The sequence below is a fragment of the Alligator mississippiensis genome, chromosome 3, assembly GCF_030867095.1.
Source record: "Alligator mississippiensis isolate rAllMis1 chromosome 3, rAllMis1, whole genome shotgun sequence".
NCBI classification, from domain to species: domain Eukaryota; kingdom Metazoa; phylum Chordata; order Crocodylia; family Alligatoridae; genus Alligator; species Alligator mississippiensis.
In genome coordinates, this window is record NC_081826.1 from 277485028 (window position 1) to 277505017 (window position 19990).

Genomic DNA, 19990 nt, shown 5'->3' on the forward strand with positions numbered 1-19990 from the left:
TTATATGCAGAAAGCACAGAGAAACTAACAAAACAATCTCAAAAAGCCTGAAATTCTGTCCAACACTCTACATTCCCTGTTCTGTTGATCCTAAAACCCCAGCTCCGCAGGTTTGCCTTGATGCATGGGCAATTTTAAAAGGGCTTTAACCATCTGTTAGGACATATGGTTTTCACCAAGTCTGGATTTTGTGCACAAAAACAAGTGAGGGTGAAATACCACAGTGGCAAGAGGTTTTATACCTTTTTAATCACAGGAAAAGCTTCAATGCCAGGAAAGCTTCATAAATGTACAACTTTAGACTGTCAAAATTTACAAAAAAAATGTCAGATTTAAAACTGGTTATCCTTGACAAATATCTCCACAGAAATGGTATAATACAGACATCAAACTTCCTTAGAGAACAACTTGAAGGTTGTTATCCTTAGGAAACTGTGCAAAGAGCTAAGTGTATAGTACACCTATATTTTAAAAGTTATACTATGTGATCAGTTCTGCCGCTGCAGCTATAAAAAATATACAAGTACAAAATTACTGCTACAAAACTGGATCGCTGATATTGTTGCTTTTGTAATAAAAAAAGTAGATTTTAAGAATTTTCTTCATCAGCAAACAAAGGTGGTTTGAAACTGTTGCCTATTGGTGTTATTTACATAGGATGAAATACAAACCTTGTATATTTCAGTGGGTAGAACGGCTTGTTCCGGAATAGGAATTTGAATGCATAGATACAGTGCTTGAAAATATGTTTGCTGATGCTACAATCATTGTGCCATTGTAAGCTGGAAAGAACGCATATGTTTCAGTACTGTTATGCTGGATATAAAAAAATCTCTATGGATCACAACACAGTCATTAAACTACTCATTACATTACCCCTTTCTTTGTCGCTTGCTTTGATATACAATCTTCAGTGTTCACTAAACATTTAATGATTAATGTGACATTTCCTACACAAAATACTCAGTTTGGTTTAGTCAGCAGAGCATTGAAAGAAAAGAAGAATGGAAAATGTTCTCCTTGTCTATGATTTCCTCTCAGTTTTGTTTGTTCTTCCATGACGAACACAGAGCATTTGCCTCAGAGTCATATCAGTCATTCCAGACTCAAACACCCGCACAACAATGGTTCTTCCACGTGAGGATTCCTCCCTCGTCACTTTGCCCCACAGGTGTTAATATTCTTTCCATCAGCAGCATCTTCCACCAGTGAAATGTGGTAATCTGTTGACAGTGTGAAGTGTGAGATACATCCCACCAGACCTCTCATGTACTGTCTGTTTGTGTGCAATGCTATTTCCTTCATGCCACCTAAGAGAGAGAGATCAAATAAATAAGGAACTCTGTAACAGAAGCCATGCTCAGTGGCAACATGTAGGAGGTGCAAGGGGGTGCACGTGCACCCCCTGAGAGCGCTGGTGCACCCCCTGACAGGCTACACTCCCTGCTTAGGTGATGGGAGGGGGTACAGGTGGGAGCACCGGTGTGTCCATGAGTGCCGGCTGGGGAGTGGGAGTGCCAGAAGTAACGCTGAGGCCACTTCCTGGTCGGTGAGTTTTGCCAAAGGGGGACCCAGTCACTGGGGGGGCATGTGCCCCCCCGACTAAGGTGGCCAGTCACCCATGGCCATGATTACTCCTGTTTTTAAAAGTATGCCTCTTACTGCTGTATTAAGTTTCTTAGCAGTATATCTTATGTAACAGAAAAGGTCATCTCCAGTGCATCTTCTGGGTTTTAACCAGATTCTTGCTGGTTTTTAAGTATCATTTGTTAGGCACTCAGAAATCCAATAGTGATGATCACACCACAGTAAATGGGAAAGGTAATCCCTTTCTTGCGCATCCTACAATGAGTCAATGGTTAAGAAGGGATTATGATGCGGTATGTAGTTTTTTGTTTAAATATGCAAGAAGTAAGGCTTTCTTATCATGACACCTGTTATTGGACCAACTGCATAGTTAGGACAGAGTTAGACACACTTTCAAATGCAAGACATTTTTCATCAGATCTGGCCTCACATGCTTCAGCAGGCTAGAATGGGCTGGCTACAAATGGGGGTCACTTACCTACGTACAGATCTCCGTTGATGTTTAACTGCCTCATCATTCCAGGTGATTTACCAGTTCTAGCACCATAATCATCCACAGTTACCTTTCCAGACTGTCCATCCCTGAAATGGAAAATTAAATGAGGAATTTGGATTTCCTTGAGCAACCACTGCTTTGACAGTAGTTCTAAAAAAAAAAGGAGAAGAGGAGGAAAAAATAGGCTACATTAAAAATATGCACAGAAAAAAAATCACCTTACTCAAAGGTTGTCTTTTCCTGGCTGGAGCCTTTGGCCCCTTCCATAATATAAATGTTTAATAATTGTTTTTGTATAAATGCTATTTGATGGGCTTCTCTTCCTCTTACTGGAAGAAGTGGCCAATAATTGCACTATTTTCAGCCTGTAATTTCTAGATAGCTAACAGAGCTGACAAAAGAAGGGGTCTCTTTTTTTAATAAGTGTGCTTAACTCCCATTAGGTAATGATGAACACATAAGGTGACAGGATGTGTAAGCCTAAGTATTCCTGCTACTTTGAATGCTTTGGGAAAACAGAGTCCAGTTGCAATGCTATGGCTCTTGAACTAGCCTGATGGCCAACAACCTTTTCAAGCTGTAAGCCAGAACAACCAGGCTCTTGACCAACACAGGCCATGTGACTTTGGCAGTATGTCAGCAGCAGAGGGGTTGTTGCCTCCACCTGTGCCATGGCCAGGCAGCTAATAGTTGTGCCAATGCTGCCTCTGCTTCCCCCAGCCCCCAACTCTTTGGCTGGGTGCAGGCTCAGCTTCCAGCTGCTGGGGAGCTCTGCCAGGGCCAGGCAGCTTCCACACTACTGCCTCATCTGCACCACAGCTGGAAGGTGGATGAAGGGGAGGGAGGCTGGAAGTTGCCCAGCCATGTAGATCCTTGCTGCTCAGCCCCAGTGCAGGAATGTACGCAAGGATAGACAAAGGCCTCAGGATCTCCAGGCCAGATCCAGCAGCTCCATGGACTGGACCCAGCCCATGAACCATACATTGGCAACCCCTGTTCTACTAGCCCATAGAAGGGAACTTGGGTCATGACTACACTGCATCTCTGTGGCACTCTTCAGACTGCTGCTGAAAGCAAAGCCCCTGCCTCCCCCCCACCTGACACTGCTCCATGCACTCCCAGAACAGAGGCAGCGAGGATGCTCAAGGGTGTTGCAGCTTTCAAGCAGGCCAGTGGCAAATCTCATGAGTCCCAGGGTCTAAGGTAAGCAGGAAGTTCAAATTCTTGATTCAAATGATAATCAGGACTGAGAAATTAAGTCATCTGCCTGAGAGTGGAAAGGTATGGGGTTGAATACCTGTCTGTCATGGATTCCAACTAACCATGGCATGATGTACTCTGGCAAACCAGTCCGAGCTGTGCCTCACTTCAAGGCTGGACTTCACCTGGCTCATCTCCAGCATAACGGTGTTTGTATTTGTTCTGTCAGATGTGTTAAAAATTGCTAAGCATTTAAGGTCAGAGCCCTGTGTCAGTTGGGCTGCAGTGCTCTGTATAAGCTAAGCATCTGGCTACACTTGTAGTTTTCTTCTCACTTGGATTTTTTAGTTTGGCACCATAAAATGCAGTCTCCAAAATGTCTCCTAAATAACCTGGCACTTGCTGGGCACATCTATATGAGACATTTACTGTGCAGTAGACTAATTAGCTGTGTGGCATCTTGGCATCTACACATGCACCCCAATTAGGCTGGAGTTAACTAATTTACTCCGCAGCAGGATAGTGCTTGTAAGTACTTGTAAGTACTATCCTGCTGCAGAGTGAAAAACACAGCAGCGCATGTGTAGATGCTGCCCCAGCTGGCTGGGACACAAGGGTGCTTCAGTGCAGGGACTAGGGCAGTCACTCCTCAGCATGTTGAACCAGAGGGAGCAGCCCTGTCCCCTGTCAGCCCAGGCTGCTGGCCCCCTGCCAGCAAGGGCTGCTGTGACCTGGCTCAATATGCTGTGGTCCCAGGCGCATGTGCAAATAGCACACCCAAAGAAATAAGCTCTGGAGTTTATCGCTTTGCGTTAATATGCATGTATAGATGCAGCCACTGATAACGTGAAGAGGGACTTACCGAACTGCCTTTACCCTGTGCCACCTCCCATCGTTGAAAGAGCCATTCACCATTATGGAAGCAATACCACTGCCAAGGTTGTAGCTGAAATGTGAAAAGTGAAGAGACATTGTTCACTTCCCTTAGAGACATGCAATCCCTAACAAATGATCTGTGAGTAACACCACCCCATCTTCGGCTTGACAACACTCTGGTTTACCCCAACGCTTCCCCTTGCATCCAGGATTCCTCGAGAATGGCTGGGAATCCCTAGGGTGACTATCACTGTTATTCCTTCACTGTATTGAAGGAGCTTACAAGGTGACAGAGTGCCCATCTGAACAACAAAGGGTGCTGGCTACATGGCACGATGAGCCCAGAGCTTGTGATGAGTAATCAAACAGGGGGTTCCTACATGGCAGCTTTGCCTAATAACAGAAGGCTATATAGATAAGTGTCTTATCAAGCTTTTGACTTACTAGGACAAGAGATATGTTAGTATAGGAATGTATGGAAAAAATATACACAAAAAATCTGGGGAGAAAAAGACTTGTGTTGTTAGCAAGGGGTAATGACCAGGGAACTGAGCAGAGGGCACGAGCCAGGAACCCCACTATTTCACTTATGGGTATGAGAATGTCTATGCTTCAACCCTTATTAAAATTCAGATAGTCATAACCATGTTTTATTTTGCCTCAACTTCTGGGGGCCCAGCTTTAGACACTAGGCTAGATTCATAAAGGGGACTTATGTGTCACGGCACTGAACTTTGCAATGCTTAACTTCCAGGTGCCTACCTGCCTAAAGACGAGGGGTAAATGAGTCTATGCTGAGCTCTGTATTGCCATGGTTAGGCTTCTTCCAGTGCCCAAGCCAGTTAGATTAAAGCTAGTTTGAGTAGCTCTACACTACACTGCAGTCACTGAAACGGATATATGGGGACATGGAAGTAACTGCAGTGACAGAGATACCCAAGTTCCTTTAAACTTCCAGGACTTCAGTGTAGACAATGCAGGGAGAGTGGTAGTTATCTAAGATCCTTGAGGGCACTTTCAGGCCTATGACTGTATAAATCTACAATGCTCCTCTGATCCTGTAAATCCCACAAAAGCCAGCACAGTGACTAGGGAGATGCCTAAAGAGAGCCAGTAAAGGATGCTGAGAAGGGTGGATCTAAAATTCAGAGTCCCGTGATTCTGGAAAGGCAGTTCTCAGATTACACAGAATGGACCTCTAGGCACCTCAGAAAATAATTATCACTGAAAATATAGATGCCTATAGCCGACCAAGGACATGTCTGCATCACTGCAGGAATGTATCCCAGTGAGGGAGGTTGGGGGCAGGGAGAGCAATTTGGTTTGCCAGTGAGGCCACTCCAGGCATGCCCACCACAGTTCAAGGGCTTGAGAGCACGAGCAGGGGATGAACCCAGAACAGCCCTACTGATAAACACTGTCTTGGTCTCCCTACTGCTGGGACACACTGCCACAGTACATGAATAAGCCTTAAGAGTTTAGGTGGGAATTTGATGATTAAACTCTTGGCTAAGTTCCATGAGATCACTATGGCATTAGCACATACTTTTGAAAGTATGAAATTAAACATCCAGATTCAAATTCATATCAAATGCCTCGGGTAAGAATGAGGGGAGAAACTAATATCATGAGTAAGGAATGGGTGTTCTATGGGCAAGGTTACCTCCAAATTATTGCCAACAGCTTTGGATACTACAACTCGCCTAATGACACTTACAAAATGCTCTATTTCATCCACTGTTTCAGTTCCCTGTTTCACAGACCATGAGGCAGCTAAGATTTTTTCAAGGTTAACCACAGGAAACCACAAGAAAATGAGTTTAGAGCCATCAATTTAACTCTTAATTTTGGTATGTGAAACTCAGCTTTTGTACCTATGATTTTCAACCACAACTAGGAAGAGCCAAAGGGCTGAACAATATAGCTGGGCACTAGACTGCCATAAATTAAATCTTAAAGTGATAAAGCCTTTCCATTTATGAACACTGCACTGCAACCTGCTGTAAACAGATATAAGCGTGATGGAAGATGACTTTTTTCCATTTCGCTGATGACTTTACTTAATTTGAAAAGAATTCTAATATGGAAAGATACAGCTTCTGCCAATCAGTGGTCCCAGCACAGCACTATGCATAAAGCTGTATGGAATCTGTCTGAGCACTTACAACGAAAAGAATAATTCCTAAGAAAGCACAAGGCTCTGGATGTTGTCAGAGTCTTCTGGATTTTAGGGTTTTGGCAGGAAGAATATTTGATTATGAGAAAAAACCCAGGCATTTCAAAGAGAATTAGAGCATTGAGAAAAAACAAACAAGAGGGTATATTTCACACACTATTCCAGAAACAAATGGACTTGAACAGTGAACTAAACTATACAGGTTTAATACCCAGTGTCTGTGTTCTACAGAAGAGCATTACTCTGTGCTGCAGTGATTTAATTGAACAGGAAGTGTGGGATCATTGTGGAAACAGTTAAAACAGAGACAGCCTCTGATGAAGTGACCTACGGCTCTCAAAAGCTTGTGCTATCTGTATATCTATGCACACACGCACGCACGCACGCACACACACTTTAATCTATAAGGTGCAATCTACCTGGTCTTCTAAATAATTAAACCAGCTATAGGTTACCTGAATATTAAAGTTCCATCTTGAAGTCCAAGAGAAATGAAGTCACTGTTAGGTCGCATGGGACTGTCTCCCCGCCACATCAGAAGACCCTCCTTCATTGAGGTCTTAAACCTCATAAAAACATTTGTTCGCGATCCTGACACTCTGTAGAATTAAGAGGAAAAAAACCCCACGAAAATTATTAGTTTTTAACCAGCTCAAAAAAGCCAGGTATCTGTGAACATGTAGCTGTCTAAGGACCTGTAGGTACCTCTGCTACCCCTCAGTCCCTCTAAGCAGAGGTAAGATTTGGTACAGTGATACATCTTTTACTTCCATCATAATTAAATTTCCACTGTCTCTAGTCAAATTCCTGGCACTATTACTGCACTGTTGGAATCAACTGAGACTACGGCCCCTGGCATATGTGCAGTTAAAGGTGCAATGGGATCCCATGCACAATCCTCATGTGGATGGCAGGAAGCATGAGTGCACCTCATTGCTGGTGCAGGGGAAACCTGAGATTCTCATTCTGGGGTCCCCCTGCACCAGCAAACAGCAAGCTCCTGCAGCTGGGAGCAGGGTCAGCTGACAAGGCTCCCAGCTTGGCATGCGCATGGTACACCCCCGTGGCTTGGAGCACCATCAGTTGACACTCCCAGCTGTGTCCCTGTGTCTGGGAGCACTAGCCTACCCACACATTCAATTAATGGTGTGATAGGAACCAGCCCCAAAGTTATTACACATATTTGGTGTAATAACTTTGTGGCTTATTCCTTGTTTTATCACACCATTAATTACATTAATGTGTGGCTAGGTAATAATTTAAGACATGATTAACTAGTTAATCACAGCTTAAGTGGAATGTGCTAGGGGCTTATGAAGCTCACTAGTAGGCAATACCATATTTTCTTGCATATAACCTGCACTTTCACTACCCCTCCCCGCAGCCAAACCAGCTGGGGAAAACTGCAGGTGTGCGTTATATGAGAGGAAAAGGGATCTCCACAGGTCTGGAAATTTGGCAGGAGCAGGGGTGGGGGTGAGGAGCAGTGTTAATTGCCACGGCTCTCCATTGGCGTTGGACTCAGTGCACATCCCTGACAGGCTTTGCTCCCTAGCTGCTGCCATTTAACTCAAAGATGGGTTTTTCTTCAGACTCCCATAAAAAAAATACCATAGCATGTGCTATATATGGGGGCATGCTATATAAAAAAAACATGGTATCATTCTCCTGCTATGGGACTGTGGGTTCACTGCTGGTACCTTCATGTTATACTACTTTATACACACACACACAGAATAGATGGTCCTTAATGATTGTTGTGAACCCCAAAGAACACTAACAGGTGCAGTTCTTACTACTGTAAACAGTCCAATCTATGTCAGAGACAAACTCTGTCAGAAACAAGTGAAATGACAGCTAATTATCTAAAATAGGAATATCTAAATGCTGTGCATAAAGGAGTTAATATAGATAGCCTGTGAGGAGATTGAGGGCTGTACCCATTGTTGTATAAACTGCAACCACTACCAGCTTCAGTACAAAGGTGTGGCAAACAAGAATAGAAGTCCTAGCAAAAAATTCTCAGTTGTTTGACTGAAGATGGTATATTGTTTTCTGGGATAGGAAGTCTCTGTGGGGCAGTGCTGTATCCTAAAGATAAGAATGGTCAGCATTTGCACTGTGCACCTGACTTGGCAACATTAAGCCACTGGGCTAGAAATTTTCTCATGGCTTTCCACAGGGTTTGTCTGTCATTCACTGCAGTTACCTGCCAATGTTATATGCTTATTAGCCAAGGGGGGCAATATGCTCTTCAGTTACTGTGTTGTAAACACAAAGAGAAATAATTCTGCATTACAGTTTGAACAGGGATTGAGGATGAAGGGAAACACAGTGGTTAGGGCAGTAGCCTAAAATGCTGAAGTCCTGGCTACATATTCCTGCTGTGTTAGAGATGTCCTGTGTTACCTTAGACAAGTCATTTAGGGTTAAATCCAGAAAGCTGACTGAGCTTCAGCCTTGCATAGGTTAAATCCTAAGGTACCTTGTCACTTGCTGAAATCTTCAGTAGGATGCCCATGTGCTTTATACAATACTGGGGAGAATTAGGCATTGAATTACAAGCTCGAAAATAATCCTCTCCAGGACTCGGGTTTCTAAATTCCAGGTATTCCTGTCTCAAACATCATTGCTCTGCTTTCCATGCAGTGATATAGCTGTTCGAGCACTATCCTGGAGCCCCAGGTTCAAATCTCCCAGTCTGGTTTGGCACAGGGCTCTGAACCCTGATTTCCATCTGCTGGGAGCATGACCTACTCAAAGCATCACACTCCCAGTCTGAGGTGGGTCTCCCTTAATCTCTCATAGAAGAATATTAGTGAGAGGTTGAGGGAGACCCTCCCTAGGCTACTCAGTACCTGTGGTTAGCAGACTCTCCTTAGAGGCGAGAAATCTGGGCACAGGTCCCTGTTCCAATTATATCAGAGAAGGATTTGTACTTGTGGGCTGAATAACCCACATCCTAGATCAACACCCTAACCACTAGGCTATTGAATATATATGGACAACAACTGCAGTGGCTCCTTTATGTTACAAAATCCAATCCAGTAAGGATGCTCTACATCATTCATCATCGGCTATCCCTCGAGACAAGGATGTCTGCCGGCAGGGGTGGGGTGGGTGTTACTGGTGAGTTTAAAGGTGGCTGCGGAGTTCAATCTGTGCTCTGCAAGTTTCTCCCCAGATATGACAAGTGGTGCTTTGGGGGGGCGATGGCACAACTGTTGTCCAGGATGTTGTGCAGTTTCCTTCTTCCTCTGCTGTTTCTGGGCTTCATGTCATGTTGGTCAGTGAAACTCTGTATATCCATGGCCTTGCCACCACTGGGTTTTGATGTCCTGTAGCCTCATCTGAACTACAGCTTTAAGCTCCCAGTAAGCCTCTTGTTTTCACTGGTTGGAGGGTTCATTTTCCTAACTGGAGAACATGGCTCTCTTCTGATGGATAAGTGCTAGGTTTTCCTCATTGTTCTCATCAAACCAATCTTGGTGATGGTAAGTAGAGCACAGTTGATTCAGCACATGCCTTATGAATAATGTTTTTAAGCTCTTCCCAATGTGCCTGGATGTCCTTGATGTCATCAGGTAGGTCAAAGAACCTCTCAGTCAGGTGTTGCTGAAGAGCCTCACATCTAGCTTGGTTTTGGAGAGCCTTGATGATAAATCTCTTCTGCATTCCTGTCAGTTGTTTATGGTATTGTGGTGCAAGCTGCATGTCCATGATTTATCCTGACTAAACAGTGGTCTGTCCAGCAGCCATTTGCACCTCTCAGGACTTGGGTGATACAAACATCAGTATAATCACACGTTCTGACAATTATATAGTCAAGAAGATGCCAGTGATCGGAGCATGGATGTTTCCAAGTGGTCTTATGTTTGTTACTTTGTCTGAAGATGGTATTTCGGATGAGCAAGTCATGCTCTGCACATTTGCTGAGGAGGAGGATACCACTGGAGTTGACTTTCCCTACCCTCTCTTTCCCAGTGGTGCCACTCCAGAGTTCACAGTGTTGCCCAACTCTCATGTTGAAGTCACCTATGAGGATGAGCTTTTCTTCCTTGGCAGTGGTGGTCAGGACTGTGTCAAGAGCACAGTAGAACTGTTCCTTGTTAACGTTTCATCATCAAGTGTGGGGGCATATGCACTGATGACCATAGCATGCTGGTTGTTACAGAGCTTGAGGTGGAGAGTCATAAGGTGCTTGATAATGCCCACAGGGAGTTCTGAAAGTTGACAATCTTGTTCTTGATGGCAAAGCCATCTTCAGGTGACTTTCCCTTTCAAAAAAAGGTGTAGCCACCTTCTTCTTTCAGCTGGCCTTCATCCGCACAGCAGGTATCACTTAGGGCAGTAACATCAATGTCATATCTTACAAGTTCTCTAGCTACTATGGTGGCTCTTCTTTCAGGAGGCTTGCTGTTCAGGGAGTCCATGAGAGCGTGGATATTCCATGCGGCAAACTTTAATACTTTATTTTGTTGGTTTCAGCTGCAAATAGAGTGATCCCGTGGGATGCTGCAATCTAGCCAGGGGGCTTTGAGACAGCCTATGTTTAAGGCACCTTTTCTAGCCCCTTCCCCATTCAGGGTGAGCAGAGGGGATCCTAAACAGGACTGCTCAGTTATGGCTGCAGCTGCTGAATTGTACTTCCATCTTGGTAAGTGCAAAATGACCATCACATAACCACCGCCTACATGAAGATTTCTGACTAGGGACTCCCAGAAATCATTGTTCCTGCCTCCACCACTATTCGTCTGCCATCGCAGCGCTTGGTTTGTGGGAGATGTTAACATCCCTGGCTGAGGCCTGTGTGTGACATCTTTTAACGTGGGGATGCCAGTGCACAAGCGACAACCACATGAGCTTGACAGGAGGGAGCCCTAAACCCAGTGGCAAGGATGTCCAAGACAACCAGAGACCTCCATCCTGCTGCAGCCATCATTTGCCTTTACAGCCACAGAGAACCAACAGGTCAAGTATGACTATTCTGCCATTGGGGTCTTCAGGAGTTTGGACCATGCTTAGTCTGGGATCTCACCTCCGATCTGTTTGCCAGGGGATACCCTACCAGGAGTACAAGTCTCCAGATGACATAGCTCTGAGGGTCATTGGAACACACAAGCCTCTAAACCATGACCAGGTTACAATCCAAGGAGAGGATGCTCTAGATGTGAGACAAGTAAAAAGGGTACCTACGTGCTTGGCAGCTCAGTGCCATCATGATTTCAGCAGGACGTTGAAGTTTAGGGATGTAGGGAAATTTACTGGAACAAACTTGGGTTCCTTGGGTATTTAGGTGCCTTCAGGCTTAGACAGTAGCTGAGTGGGATTTTTAAGGATCTAAATTTTGAAATGTTTTAGTCCAGAATGGCTGAAGTTGTATTGAGGAATCACTACATGGCCCTTAGTGTCTCAATTACCCATCTGTAAAATTGTGATATTTAAAGCATTGTTCTACATTAGAAGGGTGTCAGCTATGCTGGTAAATACTTCAAAGACTGAGGCACTTGAGTACTAGAGTACTACAATGAGAAAGCTAATGAAGTACAGCAGGAAACTTATAGATTCATATTCATAGATGTTAGGGTCGGAAGGGACCTCAATAGATCATCAAGTCCGACCCCCTGCATAAGCAGGAAAGAGTGCTGGGTCTAAATGACCCCAGCTAGATACTCGTCTAACCTCCTTTTGAAGACCCCCAGGGTAGGGGAGAGCACCACCTCCCTTGGGAGCCCGTTCCAGACCTTGGCCACTCGAACTGTGAAGAAGTTCTTCCTAATGTCCAGTCTAAATCTGCTCTCTGCTAGCTTGTGGCCATTGTTTCTTGTAACCCCCGGGGGCGCCTTGGTGAATAAATCCTCACCAATTCCCTTCTGTGCCCCCGTGATGAACTTATAGGCAGCCACAAGGTCGCCTCTCAACCTTCTCTTGCGGAGGCTGAAAAGGTCCAGTTTCTCTAGTCTCTCCTCGTAGGGCTTGGTCTGCAGGCCCTTGACCATACGAGTTGCCCTTCTCTGGACCCTCTCCAGGTTATCCGCATCCTTCTTGAAGTGCGGCGCCCAGAATTGCACGCAGTACTCCAACTGCGGTCTGACCAACGCCCTATAGAGGGGAAGTATCACCTCCCTGGACCTATTTGTCATGCATCTGCTGATGCACGATAAAGTGCCATTGGCTTTTCTGATGGCTTCATCACACTGCCGGCTCATGTTCATCTTGGAGTCCACTAGGACTCCAAGATCCCTTTCCACCTCCGTGCCACCCAGCAGGTCATTCCCTAGGCTGTAGGTGTGCTGGACATTTTTCCTCCCTAGGTGCAGCACTTTGCATTTCTCCTTGTTGAACTGCATCCTGTTGTTTTCTGCCCACTTGTCCAGCCTATCCAGGTCTGCCTGCAGCTGTTCCCTGCCCTCCGGCGTGTCCACTTCTCCCCATAGCTTTGTGTCATCTGCAAACTTGGACAGAGTACATTTCACTCCCACGTCCAAGTCGCTGATTCTTTTAAAATAATTTAGAACCACGGCAAATATGGCTTAAGCAGATTGACTGTACAGTAAGCCCTTCTCATACAAGGCTTTTAATATTGTAGTAATAAAAGCAAAGCACAATTATTTCAACACAGAGTAGATGAATTACCTTTTGAGGATATCCGGGTTATCGTATGTGAGGTAACTACGACCAATAAACTGTGGAATTTCAATGGCTTCTGTGATGGCTGGAAAATAACAGACAACCACACAAAACAAAGTGAATATACCTGTGTTGCTGTTTTATTTTATTTTCTTCATTGATAGCCACTTCTGAACAGCACTAAGCTATGCTGATAGCCCCCATACCCTACTGAGTACAATGGCAGATGGGTAGACAAGCAGACCTCTAAAATTTCTCCTGATCCATACTCTTGACACCCCAGCCCCCTTTTCTTTAGCTGTAGCTTTCCACTATATATCCGATTCATCTTTTTATTATGAAAGGCAGCTGTTATCAGAAAAAAATGCAAGTGAAATGTTGTGAACACTTTAATTTTTATCCATATTTTTAACTTCCCAGAATTTAATTTGCCCCTTTATGAAACTATCTCCTTTTTCAGCTTAAATCTGTAGCTCAGCTCAGCTACTCTTTCTAACCCTCACTTCCTAGTACAAAATACTGAATTGGGTTTCTAACCCATTGGTTTCAACAGAGCACACGTTTAATGTGTTCTTTTGTCCATACACTTCTTCAGCAAAGACCCTACTTTCCTGGAAAGGCAGCACATTTTCAAACTTTCTCCTGTAAGGCTCTATTTCTTCCTATCCTTTCCATTCTCCAGCTTGACTTTCTATCCCTCAAGGCCACTATAGCTGCTACAGTCCCTGGGCTGCTCTGCACAGAGAGCAGTGACCCCCGCCCCTCCCTTCACAGCTAAAGGAGGCAGCACAGCAGAAAGTTGCCGTTCCAAGGTCTGCTGCTGCCACCTAGACATTGTAGGGAATCGCTGCATGCAGAAGCCTTACTTCAAGAGAACAAAACCAGCTATTCATCTGGTGTAAATTAGGATAGCTCTGCTGAAAGCAGGCAGTGACCCCCTGGTTCCTGTTTCCAAGCTGGGCTCTCTTCTCTAATGAATGCTAAGTCATTTTAGAGGCTACTCAGGAAATTTCACTGTGAGCCAATTTCAGCTTGCCTGGGCCTGCCTAAGAGCAAAAGTGGTCAAAGGCTAAACTTTACTAACTCATACCCAGTCCCAAAAAGTTTCTCTGCTCGGGCTCCACTGTCTATATTTCTGTCCTTAGATTTATGTCATCCCATTTCTTTTTAATCCATGGTTATAACAGTATATAATGATCTGCAAGGGAGGGAAAGAGGGCAATGAAGAGCTGTTATTTTGGGAATATCTTGCTCACAGATTCTGTACCATCTGTCTGTGAAAGATCAGTGCTTAAAAAGTTACTGAGGCTGAGCATTTCAGACAGAGTATTTGGGGCAAAGCAGTGGCTCTTGTGTGACTGTTGATTAAATAAGACTGCTCACTTGTACCAATTTTCTTTTTGTGAGAATGCCCTGCTCCAGGCTTTCACAACAGTTGTTTCCCTAATATAAAACAGTTTAGGGATTCTTAAAATAACTGTCCTTCTGCTAATCCCATCCTTCTGCTAATAATTAGTCTTGTTCCTCTTCCTCCAGAAGGTTTTAACAGACTTTTTGAATCCTAGTCCTTTTATTTCATGGGAGGAAACAATGACATTACTTTTAAGACTGGATATTATTATAATTGCAATGACTTTAAAATGGCTGAAAACTACTTCATCTGTACCTTACTGATACTATGGGTGTTTACTATCCCATCCTACTAATAATGCCATTAACAAAACCACTGATCTATATTGCACGTTTTACATTAAACCACTCACTATTCATATGAAGGGAGCATGGGTTTGTGGTTAAGTCACTGACCAGGACTCAGGAGTTTTGCACTAAATTCTGAACTCTGCCATGGATTTCCATTGTTATTTTGGCCCAGTCTTTTAGGACCTAATCTAGCAAAGACTTCCACCTTTACTTGCATAAAAATTAGCAATGACATTTGCAGAACTGGGTTATTATGTGTTCTGTGCTTCAGTTATCAATCATCTGCTTGAATGTTGTACCCTTTATACCTTAGCTTCTCTGTAGGTGTGTCTACATGTGCACATTAATGCACAGTAGCCTATATTACTGCACAAAGAGTGTCATGGCAAAAACCATGCTAATACGCTAATGTGCAGTAAAATTAGGCTACTGCACATTAAGTGTCACTAACAAAACATGTGCTTTTGCTACTGCACATTAGGACAGCCTAATACACATTTAGTTAGTACCTCACATTAGAGGTACTAAATTTAATGTACAGTAGCAAAAGCACATTAATGAACGTGTAGACTCACCCTGGTTTGCCTATATAAAAATGTTAATGTCTGAAGGTCAGGGACTGACTCTTTCTTGTGTTTGTACAATTCCCAGCACAAGGGGGCACCAGAGTTGTTTGAGGCTTCAAGGCATTACTCCAATATAAATTTGTAATACTTCACACACACTCTAAGCTAACAGCAGCAATAAGGAGATTAGGTTTAATTGCTATGGGAGACAGAGAATTTCAGATGGTAATAAATGGCTGTTTCGTTTGTAATGAAATTAGGGACACTGTCCAATGCGTATAAAGAGGAAATTGTGTTATGCAATGCTACTAAAAGCCTGCAATCTGCCAGTTTCATGCTCAGATTTCAAAAAGAAGCCTCGTGCTCTATGGGGCTTGATCTTTTATATGCTTTTCACTTGCTGATGAATCTGAATAAGCTAATGCCACTTATTTTACCCCTAGATACACATTATTATCCTTTCATCATGGTCAGGACCTCTGGCACCGGGGAGAACTATGACATGCAAAGGGCCTCTGAGTGACTATTCACACAGCACTCAGGATTTGAAGTTGTGGGATAGGATGGGAACAGGAATAATGCAGGTAACTTTATGGATAAAAAACAAAGAGAAGCAGGGAGAGACTGGATTTTGAACGATATAAATCATGGGCTGCAGTGCCCTTCACCTCTGAATCCAGCTTGGGTTGGAGGTAAGCAGCATCACTATCTGGTGATGGCAAACAGGAGAGAGGTCCCAAAGCCAACAATGCAACTAAACTCTTTGTTAATGGCACAGAGGCCACTGAATGGTCATCCTGAACACTGAACTACCCCTTAACTCCTAGGGGTGGTTCTCCAGAGCAGCGCATGAGATGCTCTGCAGTCTCGCCCCATTTTGTAGGAAACAAGATTCCAGGTCCGTTGTCACCTGCTTGGCCTATTCCATGAGTTCTGGATCTGCATTTAGAAACAGCAGTAAAGCAAGGTGTATAGAATTGCCACATAACCCCACAATATCTTTGCTGCTTATCTATAGAAACTTTCAAGATACAGTGTAAGTCAAGCTATCAGCTTGATGGAGCATGCAGACACAGTGACAGAGCAGTTTCCACAATCATTCCCAGTACTTACTGTTTAAGCAGTAATTTCCACACTCTGAAGTGAGTCAGCATAAAACAAAACAAGAGTATTCAGATTTTATTTTTCAATGGCAAGAAAGTCACTATTTCAATGGTCTGGCCAATTTAAGCTCATCTTCCTGTAACAGAGCTATTCCTACCTCTCCTCTCATGATACATCACTAGGCAATGTGGGTAGTGATCAGAACAGCAACCTTTTATTATTATGTTGGATTTATCTTCTTCTCCCTGGTAGAGCAGGACTGCATGAAGGTTGTGGTGTCATCAAATAGGACCTATTTTGTGCCCCGCCTCCCCGCCCGCCATGCTGCAGCAGACTTGGGCAGTCTTCAGCACAAGGTTTAATATGCTCAAAGGAAAAAATAATGGCAAGCTGTTCTAGTACTCCATACAAGTAAATGTATCCTTCCACTCACTATGTCTTATGGAGAAGACAAACCATAACAATTATGAGAACAGAAATCTAGTCTATCTTCATTGGGACATCAATGAGTATATCTTAAATACTCGACCTTTAGTTAAGTTGTCAAAGCTATGTACCTCAGGATGGCCAGATTCTCTTCCAAGTTTAGCATGTAGCCACCCTATGCAGTTTTTAAAAGGTCAACCGTCTGCCCAAGACTAAGTGGCACATGATTAAGCCACACCAGTTCTGTAGGCAGACGCACAAGGGAACAATGGGGCTAACATCCCCATCCATTCCCTTTGACTCCCCACACAAATAAATAGGTACCATGCTACAGCAAGATCAAGTGGGGACTGACACCATCAAAAGAGCAAAGCAAGGTTCAAACTCATGCATTTAGATCCTGTATTACACTGTTACCTCACCACTCGCCATGTAAAATGTCTGTCTAACGAAGATACTCTCAGAAACTGGTTGGCTGAAAAGCTGTCTCAGCCAGTCAGTAATGAATTACAGAGGAAAGAAGAGCAGCTTAGGCATGTAGGGAGTGGATCCGCATCAGGAGAGGTTCTTAGTTCCTGCCTAAACCCCATTTCAAATACTCAAGAGCAAAACATTGGTTGTCAAAACCCCAGCTTGGGCTGTCACCTAAACCTTGAGATGCCTGAAGTCTATCACCTGATTCACAGTTCGGAGGGTGGACAGGATACCTAAATGACAGACCCCAACACCAAAAATAGCAACAACGGCTTAATACGTTTGAGGCTTTGGGCCTCAGTTCTTTTTTACAAAGTAAATTAAGACTAGTCTCACAAAGGGACTTTGGCTAAATAATGCTTAAGGTCTCTTTTAAACCCAAAGAGTAAGGCCACTAAGGAGCTTGTCCTCAACTTATACTGTAGATTTTCCTATTGAAGTGTGTGTATATATATAGATATATATATATTAGTTGAATATATAGCTAGCCCCTTCACTAGAGCCACGTAAATACCGAGACAATCAAAATGGCAAAGAAGAAAAAAGAAGAATTGATGGAATTAATATTATCGATTCAGCTGTTAAAGTGTTTATTTTTAATAAAATACTTCTGTTATGATAAATTTCTTTTTTTGTCCGGAAAAGCCATTTGAAAGTTAACTGTGATGGATTAATAAAGAATGAAATATCTTAATGCTCTTAATTTTTTTCTAACTTAGGTTTGAAGCACAAGGAAATGCAGAGGCACAATACAATCATTTCCCTTTTGTTTTTTCTAAGATCAAGCCTGACAGAAGGAAAATGACCCCATCTAGTGGAATAAAAATGTATGCCTTTGTTTTCTGTTTTCATGCAATCTTAACTCTCTTCCGTAAATATATTAGTTTGCAATACAGTGGGGGGTCTTTGACTGACGAAGAATTCAACTTGTTATGGAAGGTCTCCTTCCCTGGTGGTCTCCATTATTTTGCTGAAGTAGGATTTGTGCATACTGTGAAATTACAGGGTAGTCAGAGCCTAAAATAGGATTAGACCTCTATATGAATAAGGGTAGCATTTGTTGTTAGCTCTAGCCAGGATAAAATTACAAGGGCTATCAATCCTCAGGCTTCATGGTGTAAGATAATCACCAGCTAGAGCAGACAGGTTGGAATTCCCCCTTTATACAGAACTACATAATTAAGGAGTTTTAGGTCATGCTCTGAAGCATTCAGTATTGGCTACTGCGGGTGACCAGTACCATGCTGCTATCTAGGGATCATTACTCTGCAATGGGATAACAATTATTATGTTCTTAAGTAACAGAATGGATGCTGCCATGGGTAGGTGGAATGTGCAGTATTCCAGAGACAGCTCTGGCTCCTACAGCTTTTATTCCAAGAGACATGTAAAATGGCAATTACAGGGACTAAATCTTATGATTTTTGTAAAAATTTTGTACTTGCTCCTGGAAAAAAAAGTCATTCATACCTTTCTGACAGTGCTGCCCATCAAAGCCCAAAGGACAATCACATTCGTAAGTGTCTTTTTTAGGCACACAGCTGCCCCCGTTAACACATGGGGAATTCACACAGGGGTGGACAGCATTCTCCACATTGACTCCAGAAGTGAAATCTTGCTTCACATCAATTGTCCGGTCATTCAAGATAATCTTGGTTTAAAAAAGAAAAATATAATGATAATATTTCCATAGCCTGATGCTCTCATTTCAGGATTTCATCTACTGTAATCTATAACTCAATACAGGACTCCTCTGAACAACTTCAGAGAAAGCAGCTGTTTTGGAAACTTGATCTAACATCTGTTTATTGTCAACAATGCACTTCGTGAGTGCATTCTTCCAACATATTTCACTGTTTATCCTGATGTGTTAGTGATGAGTTTCTCTTCTTCTCTGCAACACAAAACAATTCAACTCCCACTCAGTAAAAGCGCTGTAGGATTTACCAGGCTTGTACGGTGGGCTGTTTTGTAGTTCATTTATGAGCTGAAACTGAAATCTTTTATGAGCTTTGCTGAGGAAGTCAATTTTAGCTTATGAGAGAATATGACATCCTGAAGAACATTGCTTACAACACAAAAATAGTGCAATGTTGTTACCATTTTCTACTCCTAGCATGTTTTCCAGTGTTTTATCTTGCCCTGTAAAAGTCAAGCTGAATGGCTGAAAAGCATAATTTCTTACTTCAGAAAATATTGGGATCTAAACTGAAGATATTTGTGAAATGATAGGATTATTACACAATGCAACAGCATGTCATGAGCTCTCTACGGAACACCACAACATTTTGTACAATTAAATTTGATACATAACCAGATTATATATGATGCCACATTCTGCTCTTGGTTATAGTAGTAAAAAGTTCATTTTCATTAACAGAGAAAGAATTGAAGGAAATGATGACTGCTTGTCTGACCTACTGCATAACACGAGCTCCACAATCTCACTAAAGAATTTTCACACCAAGCTCATAAATTTGGTTTAAGCTAGATCATGTCTTTTTAAAAGTTATCAAGTCATGATTTGAAGACTTCCAGTAATGGAAGCTCTAGGTATGTTGTTCCTGTAGTTATTATCCTCATTGTTAAAACAAATGTAGCTTATGTTTAGGCTGATGTTACCTTTTGTTTCCATCCCGTTGTCTCTTGTTATACCTTTTTTCTGATTCTTTAAAGAGCCATCTACTCTCCAAAACCTCTCTCTCATGTAGCTATTAGTAGACTGTTTCCAAGTCCTTTCTTCACCTTTTTCCT

General features: G+C 43.0%; 1 protein-coding gene across 1 annotated transcript in view; it reads right to left on the reverse strand.

Moving 5' to 3' along the window:
• Nucleotides 1-230: 230 nt before the first annotated feature.
• EGFLAM (EGF like, fibronectin type III and laminin G domains) overlaps nt 231-19990 on the reverse strand; it is a 130629-nt gene continuing 110869 nt past the window's right edge. Inside the window, exons 18-23 of the mRNA XM_019496071.2 lie at nt 18707-18887; nt 12972-13050; nt 6791-6934; nt 4146-4229; nt 2066-2169; nt 231-1310 (exon numbers count right to left, since the gene is read on the reverse strand). Coding sequence (XP_019351616.1) covers nt 1156-1310; nt 2066-2169; nt 4146-4229; nt 6791-6934; nt 12972-13050; nt 18707-18887 — 747 coding nt within the window. The 3' untranslated portion in view covers nt 231-1155. The remainder of the gene's footprint in view (nt 1311-2065; nt 2170-4145; nt 4230-6790; nt 6935-12971; nt 13051-18706; nt 18888-19990) is intronic.